Below are 22,044 nucleotides of genomic sequence, written 5' to 3' on the forward strand. Positions count from 1 at the left end.
AGAGATGATCCGCGCGTGTAGTTCTCCGAAATACTATGGTACATATATTGAGATAGGGTGCTGGCGAAAGCTCAGCTATTCGCACAACTCATTATGTGCTTTGGTCGCCAAAATGTTAACTGCTCTTAAGTTGTATCTGTGTTATTTTACAACTTTCGCTCTGTACGATAGTTGACAAGCGACGAATACTCATAATAAATAAGGCTTTGAGTTGTTATTTTAGGCACACGTAAAGGTGTGCCTATGTTTACTAAGGCGCATGGTCCTAACCATAGACACAGTATTTTCCCCAAAGCTAAGAACTTCTATCATATGTGAGTACCCTCATGTAAAAAGAAAAGCCTAGATTATACATGATGAAAACAAATAAAAAAAAAAAAAGATAAAATTTTTGCTTTTACCAAATTCTATCTGAAAGTTACGCTCACGCCTCTGCTGGCGACGATGACGCTACCGTAACAGCTGCTGCATATACTGATAAGTTCGCGTGGTCGTATTTAAAGCCCTGCGAATTTTTTAGCCTCTACTTAGCACTAGATGCTCGTAACGTAGGTAAACGCCACATACGTATGGTACGCGAATAGAAACCAACTGTGTTGACAGATATTCCCTTTGCTTTTAATAGTCTTTATTTAAAAGATTTCTTTTTCATGTCTTTACATGCTAAATGTTCAGGATTTTTAAGACATATCGTTTCTATCTGTATGTTTTTTTATGCTGAACTTTATGTTTACTAATTCTAATAATAATAATTAATTAATTCTTGGTACCGTCTAAATTACGTAATTATTCAGATGCAGACGTTACTGCTCTCCAAGCAAATAATTTATTTCATATTCAGCATTTAAATCGCCAAAAAAATTGCGCATATTAGTGAAAGTACATAGAATATATAGACACTCATGTTTAACCACCTCTCCATGTCTGCATAAAGCCCATTATTCCATGAAAAGAATGTATATTCTTTAATAGATACTCATCGAATCAATAAAGAAAAGCTAAATTTATAAGGCTCTACCAAGCAGTAGTTAGATATGGACGGCCCTATTGGTTATGCCTATTGGGATCTCGTTGGGTACGAGCGAGGAGAAGTTCGGAGACAAGGCCGAGAGTAGAAGCCGCGACTCCAATGAAAAGTAGGTAGAAAACACCTTCAAAATCGAATACGTGCAGAGCTTCTAGCGACTCCCGAGGTCGTGATTTACATCGATCCGCAAGGTACCATTGAGATTGGAGTTTCTGCTCAAAGACAGCTGACTCAGCTACCCGGATAACTCTATCGTAGAATTGAAATGAATCGACCAACACAGTACGCATAAATAGAGTAAATGTATGTTCGCTCATGGTGGAAGGTAAAAAACATTTCCACCGTACGGCCAGCTCTTTCAAACATGTTCTATATGGCCAATTGAAGCGCTTCAAACGACGAATCTTGCAGCGCCTATAATGTGATCAGTACTTACGCGCTTTGGATGCGTTCTCGAACATGCTTTTGTATATGACGGCCCATCAGTATTGAAAGAATGAGGTTCCTTATATGGCCATCGCTAACTTTGATGCTAGGACAACGTCCAGTTTGCTGGGCAAGCCTGCTGAGCCTCACTTTCCCCGGCGTACCAGTAGTAATGACCACAGCCTAGCACGAATGTATCATCATAATAACAACAGTATTAGTGAGTTATCACAGTGTACTGATGTCAATTGTAAGCTCTAGTTAGACCCATTTCCTGGTGTTCACTACGACGAACTTTGAGGAAACCAAATTAGCTCAGGGCGCTGGAGATCAGATACTGGCCAGACGCCATATTTTGATTAGGGCAATATTGCTATTTACTGTTGATAAGCTCGATATGCAAACCAATACCAACAGTTAAACGATGCTTTATGTTTTTTTTTTTTTTTTTGAATAAATAATTACCGTATATTTTAGATGGGCTAAATGTTTGTCGGAGAGGAGAAATCGCGTATAGGCAATTTAGGTAAAAACAGCTTACCTTGCGATCTAGAATTTCCTTTAAAAGTAAATCAAAATTATAACCAGCAAGGATCCCTTCGCGTTTATCGAGTCGTTGTCTCAATGCTTTCAAAAATAAATTTTGACTAGCTGTAAATATGCTTGAGGCCATTGAATTTCTCTCAGTAATGATGCGCATATCGCGGGTCCGCAACACGTCTGAGAAGTAGTTTACGTTGTCTGCTTCTTTCTTGAACACGAGACTGCCCTTTAGGTCGGCTTCGAATAAGGTCATCAGCATTAAGCTGATGGACAACATAAACATCGCTGCGCACGCCCGCAGCCAGACGCTACGTGGCGTAAAGTCCGCTGCAAAGGAAAACCATTGCAATTGCTAAACTAAAATCATCTTTGATACTATGGGCTTCCCTAGGAATACCGACAGCCGCCATTTTCCATATCTGTACGATGTGTCCGCTAAATGCGATCACCAATATTATTCCTATCCTAAAATAGCTTACGTTGTGGAAAGATGATGGCAAACCAAAACCAGATGTACCCTAAAATGCCGCGAGTCACTTTGTTCGGGTTGCAGCCTGGGAGCTTTCCGTCGAACGTATGCAGAAACGCTGTACAAATAGGCAATACTAACAACGTGCCCAATAGTAATAACCTATGAAGACAAAAAATATGTATACGATATGCGTATATATAAATTGTATCTATATTTTTACGTTTATCTTTTCATGATTCCTCTACGGTCAAACGTAACCGTTACTAGCAGTTTTTTTACCGTTACCAACAACAATGATCTATAAGTGCGCAAAAAACTATTGATAACGTTTGATAACCTTCATTCTACATTAGTTTCGCTTGGCTTTTGATTTAGCTTTATACAAATCTTACTATTAAACGTCACCGTTCACACTGATACATGCTATATTATGTGACAATGATTTGCTATATATACTAACAATATGTATACATATATTGTTAGTATATGAGGTAATATACATATATATTACCCTAGGGATATTAATTGTTTACTCTATGTACAACAACTTACCAAATAGTAGGCTCAAAGGTACGTATGAAACCCCACGGATCGAACAACAGGTCGGGCTTTATTGTAAAAAAGTGGATTTTGTCACTTGAGAGCGGTCCGTGGACGTCGAAGCGATCATTACGATCACTGCTTATACCAGCTGGAGCTCCGAATATATCCGCTTCCTGATTGCGTACGGTCAGAAATACAGTTTGTTTCAGAATTTAGCCGCATATGTAATCGGCATACTTGTGAGTTATCAGTGGCAAGTATTGCGGCGGTGTATCAAACTGAGCCCTATTTTTAGAAAGGTCACTGTGTCAGTGGTATAATAATGTAAAAAAAAAACAGCTTGTTATTCCTTTCATCACGGTCAATGATGTTGTTGTCGAAAGATATTTTACGAAACGCATTTGGGTCTATTCAACAACCTCCTGCATCCTGTTCAAACAGACTCCTACAAGACATGCCTGTCTGTATCAAATGCCTGTACTAAGTTAATAAAGGATAAAGTATCAGCCTGTATTGATTTTGAATAGGATGCGAGGTTGGCCGTATCCAAGAAAAAGTCATCGGTGCAATCAGTCTGCGTCCTCCGTTAGTGTAGCCGTACCGAGACTAAAAAGATTGGGCTAATATCTATAAATAAAGTAAAATAAAACTAATTTTCTTTCCACTTTAACAATGCAAACAAACCACTGATCTACTGCATTGCTAATTGCTCCTTCGACCTAAATCAACAGTAGACTTAAATCAATATGTGATCATCTTTAATGAGCTAACGGGACGATAGATAGGCCTATGTCCACTCTGCTCTTAATTGCGAGATATAGCATAAAATTTCGAGCCTAGGCGCTTTATTAATTCTGCTATTAATTAAAGAAAACTTTTCGTCAGAGCCGACAGATGGCGCTACTGTTGATCGGGTCATCGTATTCAGCTGGGATTTTGCAGGACGCTTACTCATCCCCGTGATAACTTAGTGGATACCGTATTTAGGTACGAGCCAGCCGGCCGATGGAATGCCTAACGGTGATACCGGACATAAAGGTTGAAAAATAGAGGATGATTACTTTTAGTATTGGGCGTGTGACCCGTTGGTTGCATTGGGTGTTGCCTGTTGTCGTTAGAAATGGCAATTGGGTGCGTTGAATCAAAGAGCTCAAAAAGGTGCATTGTCTTCTTTGCTATTATTCTATTGTAGCAGTCCTGCCGAAACAGAAAACACTATTTACGGGTAAGGGGCGAACTTGCCAGTCCTCGTTTTATCGCTTCAGAACCAGAGATTGCAATTTGAGCGATAAACCACGCTACCAGAATAAGTGAACGACGCCGACGACAAACTGCAGGCATTTTTCAGATAAAATGCAGCGCCGACGATTTGAGGGAGGCTCTGCGCACTGCTAGAAGTATCCTAGAGAACTAGTGTTAATCACCACCATGCGCCAAGTAAGATGCAAATAGAAAAACGGAAAGATCCCAAAGGATAAAGCAAAGAGACGAAAGAGATCGCTAGCCGTTTGACAACATGCATTTCATTGCTTGCGCGACAAAAAGTAATTGTTATTTGCGATAAAGTATGGATCTTTTACGATATCCCTAAACGCAATGGAAGACTGGACGCCAATAGGATGTGCATCAGATAGGCTGAGAATGGAGCTAACAGAGCCCGAGGAAAGAATCATGGAGTTGAGCAAATCAACTCATCCGTTTTAGTTAGAAAATTAATAGAAAAGATTGTGAATTGGCAAACGGCAATGCAAAGAAATATTGGCGTATGACAGAGCTTCACCGTGCGCTTCCTCAGTCGCCCGACAAACGCTAACGCGTTAGAGAGTGCGGAACACTGCAACACTGGGTGTATAGTTCAGATATCGTTCCATTTGATTATAGAGTATTCCAATCAATGCAGCATAGCCGAAGAGGTAAACATTACAGAGCGGAGGCCGCAGCTTGTTAATGCATTGACGAACGGATAGATTTTTCCTTTCTGAGGGAAACGTCGGCAAAAACTGTAAAAAATACTAAGGGTACTATTTTGACCAAGGTGTGTTTTATTATACAGTAAAATAAAGTACACGAAAACAACTGAAACTTCGTGTAATGAAATAATTTCATAATTTTCCCTAACAAATAGCACTTACCTTTCGTTCTATATAACCAAGAGCGCCGTTAAATAACCCGTCCTTTTCCAGCACACCGAAGCTGTCTTCAACATCGTTAACGAAGACGGGTCTGGAAAAGTTCGAGTGCGATCAATACTTTTACTGAAGAATAAGTAGATTTTGCACAGCATAGAAGCTCCTGAAATGATATAAACTCCAAAAAATATATGGAAGCCTGTCGGTTCGGTCACTAGATGAATAATTGTTCTTTATACTTGAATGTATAAAATACAGGACCTTATTATCTCCTAATTTCTGTAGATAATTTGATTGGATTTGAGGGCAGCTAAGGATGCGTGATCTGACAATGCAATAGCGCTATGAGATAGATCTCGACACACATAGTTTGAATCTATCACTAACCTCGCCTTGAGAAAGCGCGCTATTGTCTCCACGACGACTACTATAGGGCCATCACCGCGAACTGTATCATCTCCAAGATCTGTCCATGATATGTACGACAGAAACTAGTTCAGAGAATGTTGAAGATATCCACCGGAATAAAGCTCATTAGAAAATCGAATCATATCTACTACTTCTCGGCTAAGGGCATCATGTAGCGATTTGTCGGTGCCAACTGTGGATTATAATGTGCATTCCTTTTTTTTTTGTAAGGGTTCAACTACCTAAGAGTCCTAAAGCTATTTTCCCAACTGGAAAAAACAATAGCGTATTGACAGTCAGAGGAAATAAGCATTTAGAGCCACTACTGCCGTAACTAATCTATTAGAGGAACCCTTTTCAGGTCAGCATCAATCAAATGTTTAGCAAACAAGATAACTCATCATAAGTTCAGTCGCCATTATGCCCACTGTGAGGTTCTAATACGAATTTAGCTATAGAAATATATCCGCCTTACTTTGCCATAAGAGATCGGTAAAACATGATTCGTGAGGCTATTTCGTAGATATCGATCTTCTTTCGATGGAATAAACATAGAAAATCGTAACTTATTTAATACTTTAAGGACAAAACACGTATAATAATTCGTTTGTTACAAGAAAGAGGGCGTTGTTGGAATTTTTAGCTGTACTTAGCGCCACCTTTACTGTACTCTTGCAAAAGTCGCTCACTATCACTATGACTACAACATCGCACCGAGCTTCCGGCTATTCGAAGAACGCCATCTTCAAGGGTCTCGTTACAACCATCCACTTTGTGCATCACCATCGAGCAACTTGAACACGTCATGCTGAAGAGGGCAAAGTAAGTGTATAGTTGCGGAGTGCAGATTTAAGCTATGTACTTCGTCTGGTATGGATCTACACTAACTTCAGAAATAAACCAGGGTCGTATGCTTTATTTTGATACATCGGCATTATCATCAAATATAAACATGAACCAGTCGATTATTTTAATTCGATTTAATTCAGGATCACTAAAAATGGTTAACAAGGACAACGCTGTCTGCCGCTGTAAAAAATGCGGAGGCGTGCAAACACAACAGCATTGATTACTTGAAGCGAGCTGTGCCTTATTGGTGGAGATTAATTATACGTTCATCGCTTTCTTCGTACGCTTCATTAGTTTGTGACCATTTTCCTACTGTTCATAGATAAGTAGACCGTACCAGACAAAATAGTTCAGGGCTCACTTAGCCCCTATTTCGTAGGAAAGCCCTGTTCCTGCTGGTGACCACTTAGCATCTATCATTGTGCTAAATCAGTAGTGGTAAACATAAAGAGCCTTCTAAGCCATTCTAACATTAAAATGTTATTTATTAGACTTGACAAAACGAGTAAGCGATTACCATTTATAAACGTCAAGGCTGTAATATATATATATATATATATATATATATATATATATATATATATAAAACTTAAGGAAAAATTGAAAGTTTGAAGCATAATGTATGGGTAAGATTAGAGTATAGTCCTCTTAAAGGGAAAAACTAGCTAGGGATAAAATTATAGAAGTAAAAGGACGTCAATTGCCAAGGAAATATTATGGATATCTTGCCAATTATTTACTTTCTTGACGAATGTTATGTACACCTGTTATATACGCGTTGACAGCTCCGAACTTCGCTTTTTTAAAGCTTTTCCTAGAAATTATTATTGTGATGCAAGAAGTCTTAGGCTTAACAATGGCTCCATGGCATAGCCTTCATCTCCCCAAAATCTAAGTGCTCGTGCTAAGGAAAAAGGCAAAAACCCTACAGAAAAACTTTAAGACTCTTTCCTATCTAATTGTCTCAGTTAGTCCTTTGTTGACTTTAGTATAGAAGCCCTGCGTAAATAGTCGACATCTGCCATGCGCCTTAAAGGCTAATGACGCTACGAGATGGTCGGTATATCCAGACAGTGCTCTTACCTTTGATTTTGCTTATCTTTCAAGGCGCTAAAAAAATCAAAGCTATAGGAAATCATTTGACTGTATGCCAGACTATTATGATCATGTGGTCTCAAATCACTATTAGTCCATGTTCGAAGGGGGTGAAAGTAAATCAATGCGGATGATACTTGTCGCTCCTGGATAGGGTCGTAGATTCTATCGTCCAGAAGACTTGCTCGGCTTTCATATTAGGGATTATTATTGCCATATAGTGCGGCTAGATTTGGGAAGAAGCGTGATTCTATCCATCCAGTAGCTTGGCGATTTGTGACCTCTTGTAGCCTCGTTTTTCGGCAACTGTCACTAAAAGGACACTCTATTTTTCCTCACATAAAACCTTGTGCTGCTTTATGGGCTTTCCCAATGATGTTTTTGCTAGTACCATAGATTTTTGTCTGTTCTCTTCTTTGCCCACTTTTGAACTAGTGGAATTAATTAAGTGACCGCAGAAAAAGTCAAAACAAAATCAATAGGGTTTCCTTAATGAAATAATATGTCCCAAATCTATTTAGCCATCAAGGGTTTGAATAGGAACTAAGTACATTTATGCTCTTATAGCAGTAGCTATAAGACCGATTGTCAAGCAAATTACAAAACTTAGATAGCAGATATGGGTATCTGGTTAAAAGAGCAGATAGTTTTTCAAATCCTGGCTGTATCTGCTACTTTACTCATAAATATCGCTTATTATCATGGTTACAAAATCGTAATGAATATCCGATAATTATGAGAACAACGTCTTTGTTACCTTTGCTGCGTAGCGTCCTCAAGTAACCTGAACAGTTCATATTAAGCCGAACAAAGTAAACGAGCAGTTACAGAGTATAGATATATAATCAGTTTTATTGAGATAGCGTGTTTTGTCAAACATTAAAATTACTCTGAGTCACAAGCGAACCAAGACTACGTAATTAATTTTGCCGCCTTAGCAGTATAATGAAGACAAACACTAAACAACAATGTATTTCAATTGGGCACAGGATCAATGGAAGCGGTCAACAAGTACAACAGAATCTACCACCGTAACATCGACTAGCTTTACCTACAAATTGTACCTGGTTGATGCAAATGAGTAATTTGTGACCATTTTCTCACTTTGCTTACATAAAATGAGCGCCATTCCCCATGCCGCAGAAGGAATCATGCACCTGCTGAAGACAAAATGAGATATTTTTAAAAATGCTAAGCTGACATTTTTTTTAATATCCTTTCCTTTTTCAATCGGATTTTTTCTCTTACTTACATCGTCAATGCAACGTTCACCGCAATCAGATAACATTATGACAGTCAAATACGCGAATGATTACTTGCCTAAATGGGCTTTAAAAAACCGTTCGACTAAATTATATTAGGAGGAAAGATCGAACTACTTAATTACTAAACATTATAATGACTGAAGACAAACATTTATTATGACCTTTGTGAAGTAATAACACATTGAATATTTATGCCGAAGAACACATGGATGTACCAATTAGCAATTTAAGAACCCACACACAGACCAATCAGTTTTTCATTCGTAAATAAAATTTGTAATTTTATAAAAAGAACATAGAGGTATATAACGTTTGAGAAATGTTCATCAATTATGAAAAGGAAAAAGATTACTGTAGGCTAAACGGTCTTATAAAATGAACTGGGCATGGGTCTGTCTGCTACGCATAGAAGAAGCTCGTTGGGCACGCAGAGAGGAGTTCGACCGCGAAAGCTAGAATAGAAGTAGCAAATCCAATAGCAAACAGGTAAACGTCACCTTTTTAAATCGAATTCATCAAGTAACTCCCCACTTCTGCGAATTATGTTGATGAGAAAGTTTCAGCTAGGAATGGAGCGTTTGCTGAACGACAACTGGCCCAGGTACACACGAAAGCTCGTCGCAAAATTTAACAGGTCACATCAAACAATACAATAAATGATATTTACAAGTATTATAAGAAATAACTAAGCACTTCCTGTTTTACATCCAATATCGCCGTTAGACGGTCCGTCAGACGCTGGCGTTCAGTACGAAACGAACTATCTGGGTATGCCCGGGTTCGAAGCTGGATACGTTACCCACTAGGTTACGATCGAGCTGTTAATACATAGCTGGGATGTCATTACAGTGCAAACTATTTTATTATATTTATAACGGATTAAGATGCTAGTTTATTTCTGGTCTACTCTGTCTGAGCAGAGGTGTTAGACCGTTTATCTAGCGGGAGAAACCACCGCCTGTCGACAAACCAAGGAGGCCCGTGCTCAGAGCTTCTACTACCGTGCTTTATTTTATAATGTGTCACAGCCATTATAAGTATCCTTAGAAAATATAAATATTTTAATCACAATATGCAGTCCATGCTACTAAGCGTCTCAACGTCAGGATCAGTTAGATTCTACTAAGAACATGACCTATCATAGGTTTAGTTGCGTAGCTCGTCATTACGCAGTATGGGTTTTCTATACGAACTTTACTTCTATATATATATAGAAGTTATATAATAGACACAGGGGACATAACTTGGTTTGTTAATAAGACTGGACCATTTTGCAGTTACTGGCTGTACTTAGCACTACCTCCATTGTAAGGATCGCTCATTACTATTATAGTTATAGAGTTGTATTGAAGTTGCACAATTCTAATTCGGAGAACACCGTCACCAAACGTCTCCTTATCATCGTATGCTCTAGATATCAAACTTGAACAACTAATATTGAACCTAAAGTCGTTAGGGGAGATTTGCAGAGCGTAGATCGAAAAACGGTCCTGCTTTAAGTAAGTTATGAAAAACATACCGACCCGACAAGTGAGGCACTAGCAGTTTTGGGAACACGAGTAAAACAACATCTACAATACAATTTGCTTGCAACATCATTGGTTAACTGACGCAGATCGTACCTCGTTGATCGAAGTTTACCCTTCTATTCCTAAAGGCACTCGAGTTATTTCTATTGTTCGTATCGATTTTTGGCGATCCACACGCTTAACGGGAGCTCAAAGAGCTTATCATAAAGGCTCAAGTGGTCATTTTAGGCCAGATCATAACAAGGCCCACGTTATTTATGCGTGTTCGTAGCCTGCAGAAAACATGCACGAAACCCTCACAGACCTATCCCCTGTGCAAAGTACATCACAAAAAAAATCAGCCGATGACGGCACTTAATCATGCCATGTGAATGTGGCATGTAACGAGCGTTGCATGTTACGAAAAATAATTATCCATCTGTTGATAACTACGACAACTTGAATTATTCACGTTGTAATTGATAATAACTTACCTTATTTAATGGTTGGGCTAAGTTCCATGCTAGATATCTATGCATATATGTGGTGTGTGTGTGTGTGTGACTTGAGATCGAGTTGACACTCTTAGCTGGAGTGACTGGATGATCATGTAACGAAAGTACGTCTGAAGTAGATGGGACATCGCGTGTACTTCCAACAGGAAATACTTTCGTTTAATTATTATGTTCATTTAATTATTCTTTATTTTTAACGTTCACGCATTTTTTAACAAATTCTACTCGTATTGATATTTTATTTGCACATTTTTTCTGCAAGGTCTATCATATAAGATTATGACCTGATAATTAAATATGCGAACAAATATTTGCGCAAATCAGCCAGCTAAAATAGAAGCACTTTTGCTTGACTATAAACATTATATTGATACTGATAATGATTTATCTTAGCATTGGTTTCATCACGTAAAAACATATTCAATACGATAATCTCCGACGGTAGTAGAAAAAAATTTCACCGTCTTTAGTTTCCCTTCGGTTTACAAGGGGTACATAAATCAAAATAGCTCTAAATTAGACACGGTTCTCATTGCTAGACGTAGAAAAAAATCGTCGAATACGCGGGAAGGGAAGTTCGGCCGCGAAGGCCAGCATGGAGGTAGCGATCCCAATAGCGAATAGGTAAAGAACGCCTTTAAGATCGGATATATGCAAAGCTTTCATAGGCTCCGCTTCTCCGCGATGTCGTGTACCACATCGTTTGGCATATTCGAGTTGACAATGAAGCTTTTGGTGGAAGGTCGCTGATTCAGCTACTCGGAGAACGCTGTCGGAAAGATCAACGGAGAGCCCAATGCAATATACATTAGTACAGTAAATAATAGGTAGACGAATAGAAGGAAATCATTCGGAGATTCCTAGCTCACGATGAACGTTTGAATTTACAGTGCCTAAAACACAAATCCTAGGAATGCGAGAGGTGCAGGGTCTACTCACGCGCTTTGAATGCGATCTCGAACGTGTTTCTGTATATGAAGACCAATCGGTATTGTCAGAGTAACGGGAAATATGGAGCCATCGCTTGATCTGACGCCAGGACAACGTCCAGTTTGCTGAGCGAGTATGCTGATCCTCAGTTTCACCGCTAGGCCAGTAGTAACGACCACAGCCTATGTCAAATAACAATAATAATAATGCCTATTTTCATAGCGTTCAAAATCCTTTCCTGTCCATAGTCCTGACGCTAAGCTTTCGAGGAATCTTAAAGGAGTTAGATTGGCTCAAACCAGATATCGAGCGGACACCATAATATATGCTGATAGTAGCTATATTAGTAACTGGTATTGTCAAGTGTTGTGGTACGAGATGACGTGCGAGTAGCATTACGGTCAATAGCAGTCCCATACGAAATACAGAAGCTTACTTTTTTCTCTAAAATGTTTTTTATGAGTGATTCGAAATTGTCCCCAGCGAGGACACCGGCACGCTCGTCGAGTCGTTTGGCCAGCTTCATCATTAACGGGTCTTGACTGCGTGTAAACATGGCGGTGCCCATTGAATTTTTCTCACTGATAATACGCATTTGATGAAATCGCAATATATCTGGAAAATAATTTGCATAATCCGCCTCTTTCTTGAACAAGAGGCTACGCTTTAACTCTGCTTCGAGGGATCTCATAACCATATAGGTCATAGGCAACATAAACAGCGCTGCGGATACTCGCAACCACAATACACGCGGTGTCAAATCCGCTGAAAAAAGATTCGGCATAGTAACACAGGTTATAAATTCAGATTTTTCGAAAAACACCTTCAGTACTAAACGATAATTATTGATCGATGATTGCTACCCCGATCAGTTCGACGCATCTATTAGACATTACTTCTATTGAAAATGAAAGGCTAACATACGTTGCGGAAAGATTCTGGCAAACCAAAACCAGAGATATCCAAATACGCCACGAGTATTTCCCTCGGAATTGAGACGCGACAGATTTCGGTCGAGCTTGCGTAGAAAAGCCGAACAAACGGGCAAGACTAAGAACGTGCCCAATATGAAAAACCTACAAAGCAAAAGAGATTACTCTTATTATTAGCATATCGTGCAAACCGCGAGCTTATGCGATATAGACATGGGTTACATCTACAATTTACTATCTGTTTCCATATACTCCTCTGCTACTGCTAAGATTGTAAACTGCTCTTGTAACGACAAGAGCTACAAGTGATTTTAGTGTTAAAAACTGCGGTTGCCAGGTAATGATAGAGAAACTACTACCCAAATTAAAAGAATTTTAATTTTCTCTTGATGGAACATATACTTGTCCAAGGAAAAGCGTTTTACTCTGACGATAATAGCAAGGGAAGAGGTAGACAAATGCTGATTGTTTTTACGTTATACCTCCAACTACTTAGGTTAGGTGGTTCGCCTTATTGCAATACAGACCACTTGACTATATTTAGCGGCAACTATGAGATATTCCGCGAAGCTTATATAGATTCATCATAGCAAGACCAATACAATATACTCGATATATGGATCTTATTATAATCAAACGATATTTTTGTCCGTAACCATTCTAATGCACGGAGGTCTTCCAATCTGGCGAGGTCTTTTAAATGCCCTAGATTTTAAAATTAAATTACCACCTATGAATCGCTCACGATACATCTATTTTCTTAACTATAAATAAAAACCATATAATAACTTGCCACACAGGAAGCTCGAATGCACGTACAAAACCCCAGGGGTGGATGAATGTGGCGGGCTTGATGGTAAAGAAGCGGAACTTCTCTCTTGTAAAAGGCGCGGAGAAATCGAATCGACCATGACGATCAACGCTTGGTATAACTGGATTGACCATAATATCCACCTTCTAATAGTATAAAGCCAGAGATATAGTTTTGCACACAGTTCAAAAACATGATTAATTTTAAGAGTCATGAGCTATTTAAGTATTAGTGTTCCTAAGGATTTATCAAGTTGGTCGCTACTAAAATGCTGATTTTGCCCACAATGCAATAAGAGTGCGTTTTTCTTGTCGAAGCATGTAGTACTGCTAGCGACAAGTATCGAATTATATTCAAATATTTTCCCACACTATGCATACTTGTGTATTTGGTAAGTATGCCATAACTAGGTTGTTTCCGCTGTGATCTTGGTATGGGGTTCGAGAGGAATCATACTGTCAAAAATTTCCACAAAAAGGCTCGCATCCAAGTATTTGGGTCAGTCTTCGGCCGACCTTGATAATAAAATTTCGAGTGAGTGGTCCGGACACCCAAAGTGTCTCAGAGGGTAATAGCGCTAAGATAGAGTGCTACGCCGCACGGTTTGTCTTATTCTAACCGTACCATCGCTGGTTCCTGGCCGGCGCCGCCTGATTTAACCCTCGTTTTTTTCCAGAAATCGGCGCTGTGTTTAGAAAGAAGGCACCCTACATTTTTTCACACAAGATCTTATTGAAAGTGTCCGACAGTGTCCTAGCTAGTGTTGTATGCGTTTGTGCGATATTTGTTTCGTCGGCCTCAAATATGTAAACGATTATAACCAAGACGAGAATCACGAAGGATTCTATAATGTAATGTGTGGCATCAAACATAGTAGAATTGAACAGATCTTCCAGATATCTATAGAAGCGAAAAGTTTGACCTGTTGTAACGCACCGCTTTGTAAACATTTTACAGGCACCAGTATATTAATGACACTAGTAGTGATTATATCACCAAACGTTTGCAGATCAGCGAACTTATTTAATGTGCAAGGCTAAAATAACACGTATGTGACCTTTCGCTCTTAAGGCTATGGTCGAAGGAGAACTCGCCCACTTAAAAGACACCAGTATCAACGAAAACATCGTAACGCTAATGTATTTTGTCTTGACCTCGCGTATTGGCCCAGCTTCCCTAGCCTGTTGGGCGCTGGGGCGGGGAAAATCGAGTGAATCTAGCTGACGGTGCAGGCGTACGACGATTAAATAGTCTAAAAATGTCAGCAGTACTTTTCATTTACCGCACACTAGCGGTAAGCATAGGCCTCAGTGCGTCGAAGTTTATACTTATCAAAGTCAAACTATAAAAATAACGGTTTTCATTATAAACAGTAACAGGTTTCACTCTGACGAATTTGAATGTCTGTCTAGCTTGTTGGCTGCTCATTTATCCCAAATCATCAACCCAACAATTACAGCATATGATCATCTTAAACAAATCATAAAATAGGAAAGCATATGCATACCCTACCTTTGATTATAAACTATGTAATAAAGTAAGGAGTTCTGTTGTGGTATAGTTCTAATTAAACTAACTTTTCTCTCTAGGTATCCAAGAACGCCGTTAAACGTTGCGTTCTTCTGCAACGCGCCGTAAGGCAATCCAATAGGCGTGGCCACGACGGGTCTGGAACGATTCCAAGTCTCATTGAATGTATTCCCTCTCATGCATTTTTTATTTTAACTGAATGATGTGTACGGGAACCTGGAGCGCTGCCCAGTTACGAAAGTTACGAGGATCTATGTCAACGACTGTCTTTCTCAAGTCCGCTTTTATAAAAATCTTACGCCAAAGGTAGCGCTATAAGATGGATATTTTTCAACTTTGCTCGTGCGTATTTAAATTATGTATAGTACTCGATAAGTATAACTTCTTCGAATCTGTCACTTACCTTGCCCTAAGGAAACGTGCTATCACCTCGATAAAAATTACAAGGGGTCCATCAACGCGAACTGTGTCTCCGAGATCTGTCCATTGCGCGTATGGCGGAAACTAGTTACACTGAAGATGTCCACCAGAACAAGATCCATTTGAATATATATGTATGTATGTATATTCTTTTTGACTGCTAAAAAGAGAAAAGTACAACTAAAGACATATAATTTTTGGTCTGTGCTAACCGATGGGCTATAATGTTCGTTTATTTTGTTTGAAATGGGTCGCCCTGCCTAGACAGGGGCCTAAGATCTATCTAGATGGAGAAATCTTGTAACTTGTATGCAGACAGAAGTACGTGCTCGAAGCTTTTACCGCTCGCGTTCTACAAAAAGTAAGAAATTAATAGCCGTAACAGAAGCATTTATTGCTTAAGCCAAATAATACTTACCAAAAGGTTGGTCACAATTTGCATCCCGTGCCGCTCGGAAGAGTCAACAATTGTATCAATAAACCAAAAAATCTTATTAACGAACTAAATTCTAGATTTTGCAACGTTGTATGCGCTGTGGTCGTGTTTACGAACTTTGCGTATAGGTATTTTCGAATTACTTTTTCTGCAAAACACCATTAATTGGACCGTTCATAACGTAAATAGTTTAAGTAACCAATTAAACAGCAGATATTGACATGATTTATATAACGACGAAAGATACAAACTATTCTACTTTCACATTAAGTATCGCTTACTGTTACTATGGCCTTAAAATCGTACCGAGGTTCCGCCTATTCGGAGAACACCGTTATCTAGGGTCTCGTTACCGTCGTATACCTTGGGTAGTTCCACCGAATGACCGGAACAGCTCATATTGAGACTAGGAAAACGAATGTAGATTTCCCGAGCACGGTTCTGTGATCTGACCTACTCGAGCAGTGGACTGTGTCGGCTATGAAGGGCATACTAATTCGAAGGCATACTAATTCGCGAAGGTCGCCTATTTTTAAAAAAAAATTACATATACAGAACATTCATTTTGCAGTATACATTAACAGTACCATAAAAACGATTACAATACAGTAGATTAAATCGACATATCAAACATTCAGCGGCAGTATGTAACGACGATCTATGAACGTAGCAAGATGAAGGGTACAAAAGCATTGATTCGATAAAGCAGATCATACCCTTTTGCTAGACATAAGCAATAATTAGCTACCATTACTTTTACATGTCAGACTACACTCTAATCGATTACCATCGTTCTGTTGTTCGGCCACTCGATAAGCATGTCCAGTACAAAGCGACCCCGAACACCTGCCCGAAGAGAGATTTGGGCTGCCCGCTGCGTCTTCGAACAAGCATGATATTATCTCACCTGTTCAATTCAGACGGGACTGAGACGTCAAGTACTCAACCTGTAGATGTTACTTGTAAACCTACTAGATTTTAAGAAATGTTAATCTAATCAAGGACGTACGGATTTGCTTGACTAGCCACTCCACCTAGCAGCGCTTCCAGAGGCCTTACCTTGCACTACGAACAGCTGATACGATAGAGTACTGCAAGTAGGCAAATGAACTTTACACGTTGAGCCTGTGGGTAAAATTAGAATTAACATGATAAAATTTTGTGGGTCTTGGCAGAGCAGAAAAAAAAAAGTAATAATAGTAAAGGCTTGGAAGGATGTAAAAGAAATACAATAAAAGATTGCTACAGAAATGATCGCAAGAGTCTAGTCACGCATTCGAAGACTCTGTTCTTAGCGACAAAAAGGTATCATCATAAAGGCATTGCAAAAAATCAAACGGTCATGGTTTGCCTTGGCATTCGGACAAAAAATGACCAGATTTTCTGTGTTCCTGATGTTAACGAACTTTATTTTTAGATAGGCCGTATTGACTAATTGGCTGATGGTGTAAAGTGAAAGAGCTAAAGAAATGTAGAAGCATCTGTCGTCTCGACGTGCCGGTTGTCAAAAGCTTAGTTTGGCCTTATGACAGTGTTTATTTCATTATGAGTCATCAAGGTTCTTCTTTTTGCCAAAACAGCTTCAGCATCTACTTCTAGAATACTTTGAAATTACGCGGTTCTATTGTAGCTGACGATGCCAAACGTATATTCAAATCGACTGCAAGAATTCAAGGTATTTAACGTTAAGTGCGTCAGCTCATAAGCTTTAAAGACGTTCTGAAGTTACGCCTAGTCTACGATTAAAGAATGAATTGAAAGAAAGACATTTTTCAAAAACTAATTCAGTTTACCTATTTTACCGTGTCCTGTCATCGAAAAGCATCAGCGCGATCGGGCAGCAATCAAACAAATGCCAGCGCCTAAAATTTTTCGTCATTTCAAAAATATGGTCCTGCAGTCACCTGTTCTCAGGCTAGTTTCCTAATAGACGGATTCTGGTCGCATGTGAACCAATTACGACTCACTAAACTTTCTGCGCTAACCATAGTCATAGTGTAACGACAAAAAATATTAGCAGATTCATCTGGGCTGTTTTGCAGCACCGTGACCAGTATACTAGCAATATTTCCAATACAAAAAATCGATGAAACGAAACAGTAACCATGAAAGCTACTTACTCGTTAACGAACGGGCGGGTCTGCTTCCATACAAAGTACCCCAGAACCCAGCCCATTACAACGCAGATCATTGTCCCTTTACAGAGGTCACACCGTGCATACATATACCTCTATACGATTTTTTACAAGCAATAAAAACGAAAACTTGTCTCTTCCTGCATGTAACAGCTTTGTGAAGAAAAACTTCTGTTCTTGTATATAACGTATTTCGTGTTTCCTGCGCCTCTCAGTCTCGTTCATCTGAAAGCGCTAGCTTGACTGAACCTATGCTGCTTCACGATTTTCTACTGTAAAGTGTAACAGTATAATTAACCTCGTTTACACTATGCCATTTGGACTTTTTTCATTCGACGTACCCGGGTCTGTTTTTCGTGAACTAATATTTAACAGGCTGTTCAAAATTCACTTCCTAAAAGCATTTTGAGCAGAAGAAATCACCTACGAAAACCAAGTGTGGAACACCTCAGTACGTGTCCTTACACCGGAAGGGTCACGTCATTAAGCTTTGTTGTTATTTGACTGAGAGAAAATATAGTAGCAAGAAATCTCTAGGAGGCGTTGATATGGTTATCACCGAAAGAAATATGTCTATGGATGCCTTTATTAGTAAAGTGCTATTACATCTATCAATCAATGGAGCAATGGATGCGGTAGAAGAGAACTGAGTTTGGTTCCCCACAGATTCACTATTTCACCTGGTCCTGTGGTGGAAAGTATCAAAACTCTATAGCATAAAAAATTTTCTAACTAAAGAATTATGTTTAAATAATTTGTTCGGTTAGAAAAAAAAATAGTTATTCGTAATTACCATACAACAGTCATGCTGTTTATTTACCAAATTAGTTCTAATAAATAGAGAACTGCACAAATCAGCATAAGATAATTTTTCCGTTAGTTTATCCGGTGTGTGATGTTGATAGATCATGTTTGTGCGAAACAAGGTTAGTGAAAGTGATAAGCTATGCAATTAGAATAGCGTGAAAATAAACGTGCTCCATATAAAAATACATACGTGACACTAGGACACAGCTACAAAATGTTTTTCAACCGGAGTTGTCTCCGTGATGGCTTAGTAGGTAACGTATTGCCTTCTAATCGTTGTGGTCTAGGCTCGAACCCGAACACAGGGCAATACGCGGTTCGTTTCGTGCAGAAACAAAGAATGCCCATGACCGTAAAACTCGAGGTCTGCCAGGTCGACACCGAGACACAACTAAATAGACTGAAAAACGGGCTCACGTTTGCTACCAAAATAATCGAGTCTCTCCTATCTTTGCTTAACATACGCAACCCTATTTCCCACAACAAGTTCAAGCACGTTCTATGAATTACCTAGAAAAGAAAGATATACTAAACGACCTTTTTGAACCTCAAACGAACGTTGCTTCTGAGGTTTTACTTCGATAATTAGGATTCGTAGATACCTTAAAATTCATCAGTGGCTACATTCATAAAATGATTCTAGATTTATGTAATATTTATAAAGAATATCTAATATTTTTGAAATTGCTGTTTATTCATTGAACTGGGATAGTAGGCTATCAAAGCCTCAGTAAATCATGTTCTTCTTCGCTAGGAAGATTTCGCTAAGCGCTAACTAATCAGAAAAGGCATCTAAGTGCTCATTTGAAAACGTAACTGGCACTTAAACTCGAAAGCATTGGCACAAAGGATATTGTTGCATCTCATGGTGACTGGGATCCTGATGTGGGTGTTCGTCGTGTCCAAAAGTCAAGAATTATAGAGTAAGTCACTTTTTTTCAGGACAACCTCAGAAAAAGGCTCCACGGCATTTCGTATTGTGTCTTTTAAGCGAATAGATGTTAGTAAATTAATGGGAATAACGAAGTGTTTTTGAAAGAATGCCGAATGACTCTAATGATTTCCCTCAACTAGTAACTTCAGCCAGCAATGAGCGCCGGATCGACTCCAAACGTGTATTCTTTACGGACTCTCGCTCGACGCAGACCGATCCTCCCAGAAGGTAACAGGGATTGATGCCTTCTACATGAGTTGATTAATTAGCCTTCCTAGCTGGCTGTTAGAATATAGATGATTTCATTAAAAATTATGCGGACATGACACATACAGTTGGAATGTAACACAATTCAACTAAGTAGGCAATCTATTCACATAGTATAGGTAAGGTCGGTGATAAGAGGGACTCCCCTCAGGCTTCTTAGACAGGGTAACTAGGTGGTCTGTTTTCACGCCTCAATTATGTAGTCCAAGGAAAGAGGTGCCCTAAAAGCATATCGAAACACCGGCAACAAAGTGTCACCTTAATGTTGTCAGGACACGAGTTAACATCCGAAGTACTCTACCTAGAACAGGCTTGCAAGTGGAATGTATCGATGTAGTATTATGATCTGTATGGACATATGATCTACAATAAGCGAGTCGGTGCCTCGAAGGTGAAAGGATCATTTGTATATTGCTCATTTGTGTTCCAAATGAAAACAGATTCCCGTTCACAAACACCTCGATGCTGGTGGATCATACAACGGCGGCGATTAGCAGCAATGGCAATAGAGGTAGCTCGCGAAACGTTTATGCGTCTCGGCCATCGTCGAAAGGAGACATGAGAATTGTATCTGCCTGGGCTCAGTAAGGATTTTTTTTATATTTGGATAGAAATCTATACGTTGATCTGCAGCGTGATTGGTAGTAACACGCTAATCGATAAGCTAACGTGTTTTCACTATTTGCTAGCCAGGTGACATATCCAGAAATCCGGCTATGGAATTCTTTTGTAAAGACAACAATATTCCGTAGAATGTTGATGGTGCGCTATTAAACAGCTGTTATCCAGTGTCGACTTCGCCGTAATACGTGAATCAAAGAACACAGAATATGGCGAAAACCTGACACGAGTACCAGTAACGGGGATAGTGGAAAGTCTCCTTGTATCTAGCTCACTGTTTATTGATTTATTAACCCGTACTTGGATCGTCTCAATAGAAAATTGGGTTACCTTTTTTGGGCGTTTTTTTTTTTTTAAATGAGCGCCATCCATGCTTTGTATAAATTGAGCTGTACTATAACATGACAATGTTAACATTTGAATGAGGATCAGACGCTCCAAAAGTGGGTATGATCGTCGCCACGTTACTCGTAAAAACATTTTTTTAAATCGTTATACAACCTCACGCATATGTAGGTGTATTGTCGTAATTCTGTCCTCATTTTTACTCAACTGAGGTTTGTCATTTGCGCTACTGGACTAATTGAATTAGCGAGTACAAATCGCGTATTGATACTGTTACGCTTATAGTTTGTGTTTGCATAGATGCGCATATATGTGAATGTGAATTTAGTCGAAGACGCAGGCGCGCATTGCAGGCTTATCAGCGGCATGGGTGCATCAGGCCGAACAGGCACCCCTCGCAATGCAGCATCAATGACAACTCACCTGTCTCCACCGATCGAAGGGCCGGCGCGGCAGCTGCTGCGCGTACCCTAGGTGGGATGAACCGGGCCCGCGCTCGAGGTCGCCAGCAACAAAACAATCAACGTACCGTGAAACAACAATCCAGTAAGAATGTCACGTTCGTGTCTAGTTCCCCCGAACTCAACGCCGGCAGTATCCCGTCGAAGGTCGACGTGCCAAAGCTTAAAGGATTGATTGGATCGAAACGAATATTGGGAGCCAATAAAATCTGTTTCGGTCAGGATCCTACCGAGCCCAGAGATCCGTCGACGATAACAAAGGGTTCAATAAACGCGACTGATAGAAGCGTCACAGTTCCCAGCGATATCATCATGATATCACGGGCCACCCAGACCTCGTCACTGTCCTGCATCTCAAGTGGAAGTATGTAAATTAAGTAGTTCCGGCAATTAGCTCTTACTGACAGAGTGATATTACTCAATAAATGCGACCTTGTTTGAAAAACTCTACTGGAGCCTTGTTTCTTTGTAAAGAAAACCAACTCCAACATTTATTTTCTTAATATTAGCTTACTTCTGCACTTCACATTATTCTTAAAAACAAAAAAACTATTTTTTTCTACTGGTCAATTGGTAATGTAGACGGAAAATCTTTTTTATTATTAAATTAAATATAACAAATGAAAATTTTAAAT

The 22,044-nt window shown here is 39.3% G+C and overlaps 3 protein-coding genes across 3 annotated transcripts; 1 reads left to right on the plus strand and 2 right to left on the minus strand.

The window, feature by feature from the left end:
* Positions 1-595: 595 nt before the first annotated feature.
* On the minus strand, positions 596-6,355 carry LOC111262769 (glutamate receptor U1). Its single transcript, XM_022837292.2, has 8 exons — positions 6,214-6,355; positions 5,528-5,606; positions 5,144-5,234; positions 3,021-3,184; positions 2,476-2,627; positions 1,995-2,323; positions 1,464-1,636; positions 596-1,276 (listed from the first exon to the last, which is right to left on the minus strand). The coding sequence occupies exons 1-8, from the start codon at positions 6,353-6,355 to the stop codon at positions 1,045-1,047; spliced, it is 1,362 nt and encodes a 453-aa protein (XP_022693027.1). The 3' UTR covers positions 596-1,044.
* A 4,541-nt stretch (positions 6,356-10,896) lies between these two features.
* Positions 10,897-16,344, minus strand: LOC111262777 (glutamate receptor U1). Its single transcript, XM_022837296.2, has 8 exons — positions 16,146-16,344; positions 15,387-15,487; positions 15,031-15,121; positions 13,436-13,599; positions 12,635-12,786; positions 12,147-12,475; positions 11,720-11,892; positions 10,897-11,549 (listed from the first exon to the last, which is right to left on the minus strand). Exons 1-8 carry the CDS (start codon positions 16,236-16,238, stop codon positions 11,297-11,299), a joined length of 1,356 nt encoding a protein of 451 aa, XP_022693031.1. The 5' UTR covers positions 16,239-16,344; the 3' UTR covers positions 10,897-11,296.
* Positions 16,345-19,484: 3,140 nt separating this feature from the next.
* On the plus strand, positions 19,485-21,859 carry LOC111262778 (uncharacterized). The gene is made up of 3 exons (XM_022837298.2): positions 19,485-19,943; positions 20,423-20,566; positions 21,277-21,859. Exons 1-3 carry the CDS (start codon positions 19,822-19,824, stop codon positions 21,779-21,781), a joined length of 771 nt encoding a protein of 256 aa, XP_022693033.1. The 5' UTR covers positions 19,485-19,821; the 3' UTR covers positions 21,782-21,859.
* Positions 21,860-22,044: the final 185 nt, after the last annotated feature.

The sequence above is a fragment of the Varroa jacobsoni genome, unplaced genomic scaffold (assembly GCF_002532875.2).
Source record: "Varroa jacobsoni isolate VJ856 unplaced genomic scaffold, vjacob_1.0 scaffold_700, whole genome shotgun sequence".
In the NCBI taxonomy this organism is placed as follows: Eukaryota; Metazoa; Arthropoda; class Arachnida; order Mesostigmata; family Varroidae; genus Varroa; species Varroa jacobsoni.